The sequence below is a fragment of the Clupea harengus genome, chromosome 14 (assembly GCF_900700415.2).
Source record: "Clupea harengus chromosome 14, Ch_v2.0.2, whole genome shotgun sequence".
Classification (NCBI taxonomy): Eukaryota; Metazoa; Chordata; class Actinopteri; order Clupeiformes; family Clupeidae; genus Clupea; species Clupea harengus.
In genome coordinates this window covers 2,630,965-2,635,964 of record NC_045165.1, presented here as the reverse complement: position 1 = coordinate 2,635,964, position 5,000 = coordinate 2,630,965, and the positions used below count along the sequence as shown (strand labels likewise).

Genomic DNA, 5,000 nt, shown 5'->3' with positions numbered 1-5,000 from the left:
GCAGGTCCTCCACGGTGGTCACCCGCGTGGCGTTGCTCCGCACACACGCGTACACAGTGCACACCTCCACCTGTCACACACACACACACACACACACACACACAGGTAACAGTTCAGAACAGAACACATGCAACATGGGGGAGGCAGAGAAGCCAGAGCAGGCCTATGATCTGACACACACACACACACACACACACACACACACACACACACACACACACACACACACACACGCAGGCCTATGATCTGAGTGTCTCTGAGTTCTTCAGGAGAAAGTGGAGCACGTGTCATTGAGCACTGCACCTCAGGCAGAGTCCAGGACAAATCAAAACCACTCGGGAATTGATAATCGAAGTTTTTCTGCACAGTAAACAATTTTTTTTCAAAACATCATGATTATTAATAGGCTGTAATATTTCAAATCCTTGGGCTCTTCATCACTGTAGCACAAAATAAAATAAAAAATATATATAAACTGTTTTCCTATATATAAAATAAGCAACAACTGAGCCAGTGAGGTGACAGTTGTTCGATTGGTACGTCCCAGGACAGTGGAGGAGACCTGGAAAAAGGGTTTGATTGGTACGTCAGTGTGTGTGTGTGTGTGTGTGTGTGTGTGTGTGTGTGTGTGTGTGTGTGTGTGTGTGTGTGTGTGTGTGTGTCCCAGGACAGGGGAGGAGACCTGGATAAAGGGTTTGGGCACAGAAGCACAAACATCTGGCTGCATAATAAGTCACCTCTAGTCACAGGAAGAGATAATACTTAGCGGCCTTCGCTGTGGGGGTACAACAGCTTTGACTAAGACAGCCATGGAGACAGCTTTGACTAAGACGGCCATGGAGACAGCTTTGACTAAGACGGCCATGGAGACAGCTTTGACTAAGACGGCCATGGAGACAGCTTTGACTAAGACGGACATGGAGACATTAATGAGAGTACATGGAGACAGCTTTGACTCTCCAATCTGACTCTGGAGACTCCAGGGAGCATCTGACTATGGAGACAAGGCTCCACTCCAGCCAGCTACTCAGTGAGACACGCCAGTGTGAGACACACTGAGACACACAGACACACACAGGACACAGTTAGTCTGTGTGAGACACACTGAGACACACACACAGGACACAGTTAGTCTGTGTGAGACACACTGAGACACACACACAGGACACAGTTAGTCTGTGTGGAGACACACTGAGACACAGAGGACACAGTTAGTCTGTGTGAGACACACTGAGACACACACACAGGACACAGTTAGTCTGTGTGGAGACACACTGAGACAGACACACAGGACACAGTTAGTCTGTGTGAGACACACTGAGACACACACACAGGACACAGTTAGTCTGTGTGGAGACACACTGAGACAGACACACAGGACACAGTTAGTCTGTGTGAGACACACTGAGACACACACACAGGACACAGTTAGTCTGTGTGGAGACACACTGAGACACACACACAGGACACAGTTAGTCTGTGTGGAGACACACTGAGACAGACACACAGGACACAGTTAGTCTGTGTGAGACACACTGAGACACACACACAGGACACAGTTAGTCTGTGTGGAGACACACTGAGACACAGAGGACACAGTTAGTCTGTGTGGAGACACACTGAGACAGACACACAGGACACAGTTAGTCTGTGTGGAGACACACTGAGACACACACACACAGCACACAGTTAGTCTGTGTGGAGACACACTGAGACAGACAGACACACAGGACACAGTTAGTCTGTGTGGAGACACACTGAGACAGACAGACACAGAGGAGACAGTAAGTCTGTGTGAGACACACTGAGACACACACACACACAGAGGACACAGTCAGTCTGTGTGGAGAGACACACACTCATCTGAATGTGAAGACATGAGAGACCTGCAGACCTGCAGACGGTTCATAAAGTCGGTCAGACCTACAGACCTAAATGCAGTTTGTTAGGACACACCGGCACCTGTTGACTTAAATGAGGTTTGAGAGGACGGCCGAAAGTAAAGGACACACACGGACGGAGCCCTACAGACCCAGTTGTGCGATGTGGGGACATGGGGAGACCTACAGACCTACATGTAGGGGACATGAGTTAATGACAGAGATCTAAATGAGGATTTTGGGGGGACCTAAGGGCCTCGGTGCAGTTTTTTGAGGCTACAATGGCACCTGTTGACCTGGATGTTTTGTGATGACACAGTGAGACCCAGTTGTGGAATGTTTTGGACGTGGTGGTCAGACTTAATGACCTTGTAGAATAGTTATGAGGATAGTCTAAACTAAAGCCCTGAATATGGACCGTGAGAACCGAAATCTAAATGTTGGGGACACACACAGTGAGACCTACAGACCTGGATGTCGTAGACGGTGAACGGCAGCAGGTCGCCCAGCTCCAGGGACCCCGTGCTGCTCCCGACAGTCCCGCGCAGCTGGCCGTCCACGTAGACGGCGTACTGTGTGATCGCCCCGTTGGGGACCAAAGGCTCGGCCCAAAGGACCCGCACTGCAGTGCTGTTCAGGGTCACGACCTCTGGAGGAAACACCCCCTCAGGTTCTGGAAGGGAGAGAGAAGAGAGAGAAGGATGAAGAGAGACGGGGAGGACGGAAGAATGGAAAGGAGGAGGAAAGGAGAGGAGAGATAAAAGGATAGACAGATAAGGAATAGAGCAGATTAGAAAGAGTGAAGAAGATAAAGATAGATATATAAAAAATAAGGCAAGGGAAAGAGAGGAGAGAGAGATAAAGAGAGAGAGAGAGAGGGGAGAGAGAGAGAGAGAGAGCAAAGAGAGAGAGAGGGGGAAGAGAGAGAGAGAGCGAGATAGATAGAGAGAGAGAGAAGAGAGAGAGCAAAGAGAGAGAGAAGGAGAGAGAGAGCGAGAGAGCGAGAGAGAGCGAAGAGAGAGAGGGAGAGAGAGAAGAGAGAGAGAGAGAGCAAAGAGAGAGAGAGGGGGAAGAGAGAGAGAGAGCGAGATAGATAGAGAGAGAGAGAGCAAAGAGAGAGAGAGAAGGAGAGAGAGAGCGAGAGAGAGTGAGAGAGAGCGAAGAGAGAGAGGGAGAGCAAAGAGAGGGGCAAGAGAGAGAGAGCAAGAGAGAGAGAGAGAGCGAGAGAGAGCGAGAGAGAGCGAGAGAGAAGAGAGAGGGAGAGAGCGAAGAGAGAGAGAGAGGGAGAGAGAGAGAGAGAAAGAAGAGAGAGAGAGCAAAGAGAGAGAGAGGGGGAAGAGAGAGAGAGAGAGAGAGAGAGAGAGAGAGAGAGCGAAGAGAGAGAGAGCAGGAAAAGGATGGGAGTAGACTTGGAGGCCAAGAGCAGAACTGAAAGAAACATAAAGCATAAGGAAAACTGAAACCGATCCCTGGCAGCTAGTTTTGCCCAGTTTTGAACCACAGTCTAAAAACATCTTGAAGACAAACGCTTTTGATGGCCCCAGACTCTCTCTGTGTGGTGGGATCATGACTCTTCTGTCCCTACTGCTTAATGTCTGCTTGGGCCTTTGTTATAATACAGCGAGACACACACACACACACACACACACACACACACACACATGCTCCCTCACACACACACACACACACACACACACACACACACACACACACACACACACACACACACACATGCTCCCTCACACACACACACACACACACACACACACACACACACACACGCGCTCCCTCAGTACGGCCCCAGACTCAGTCATGCAGGATATGATCTCTGACTCATGTTGACGGCAGCGCTCAACCCTCCTGCTCCTCACACAGCGTCCGCCCGCCCCCCCGCCCCAACATGGCAGACAGCAGACATCACCAACCCCAGCATGCAGAGTGTGAATCCAGGCTGCTGGAGCAGCGGGCCTCAGACAGCCAATAAGACACAGCGTTAGCTTCAGTGCTATATGGAGCTAGAGTCTATAGCCATCTCATAAGACACTGCGTTAGCTTCAGTGCTATATGGAGCTAGAGTCTATAGCCATCTTATAAGACACTGCGTTAGCTTCAGTGCTATATGGAGCTAGCTTCAGGGCTACATGGAGCTAGAGTCTATAGCCATCTTATAAGACACTGCGTTAGCTTCAGTGCTATATGGAAATAGAGTTCATAGACATCTGATAAGACACTTCAGTGTTAGGTTAAAGTCTCTCTGCAACTAGAGTCGATAGACATCTTATATGACACAGCGTTAGCTTCAGTGCTATATGGAGCTATAGTCTATAGCCATCTTATAAGACACTTCAGTGTTACCTTCAGGGCTATATGGAGCTAGAGTCTATAGCCATCTTATGAGACACTGCGTTAGCTTCAGTGCTATATGGAGCTAGAGTCTTTAGCCATCTTATAAGACACTGCGTTAGCTTCAGTGCTATATGGAGCTAGAGTCTATAGACAGCCAATAAGACACTGCTTTAGCTTCAGTGCTATATGGAGCTAGAGTCTATAGCCATCTTATAAGGCACTGTGTTAGCTTCAGTGCTATATGGAGCTAGAGTCTATATACATCTTATAAGACACTGCGTTAGCTTTAGTGCTATATGGAGCTAGAGTTCATAGACATCTGATAAGACACTTCAGTGTTAGGTTAAAGTCTCCTTGCAACTAGAGTCGATAGACATCTTATAAGACACTGCGTTAGCTTCAGTGCTATATGGAGCTAGAGTTCATAGACATCTGATAAGACACTTCAGTGTTAGGTTAAAGTCTCTCTGCAACTAGAGTCGATAGACATCTTATATGACACAGCGTTAGCTTCAGTGCTATATGGAGCTATAGTCTATAGCCATCTTATAAGACACTGCGTTAGCTTCAGTGCTATATGGAGCTCGAGTCTATAGACAGCCAATAAGACACTGCTTTAGCTTCAGTGCTATATGGAGCTAGAGTCTATAGCCATCTTATAAGGCACTGTGTTAGCTTCAGTGCTATATGGAGCTAGAGTCTATATACATCTTATAAGACACTGCGTTAGCTTCAGTGCTATATGGAGCTAGAGTTCATAGACATCTGATAAGA

General features: G+C 48.1%; 1 protein-coding gene across 2 annotated transcripts in view; it reads right to left on the bottom strand.

Moving 5' to 3' along the window:
* The window catches only part of LOC116223388 (usherin-like), an 88,845-nt gene that overhangs the window by 74,862 nt on the left and 8,983 nt on the right, over positions 1-5,000 (bottom strand). For both annotated transcript variants that reach the window (XR_004165057.2, XM_031579705.2), the window contains exons 5-6: positions 2,351-2,553; positions 1-70 (exon numbers count right to left, since the gene is read on the bottom strand). The exon at positions 1-70 is cut by the window's left edge and continues 43 nt beyond it. Coding sequence is in view for 1 of the 2 variants with exons in the window: in XM_031579705.2 (XP_031435565.1) it covers positions 1-70; positions 2,351-2,553 (273 nt within the window). In the remaining variant the exon portion in view is untranslated. The remainder of the gene's footprint in view (positions 71-2,350; positions 2,554-5,000) is intronic.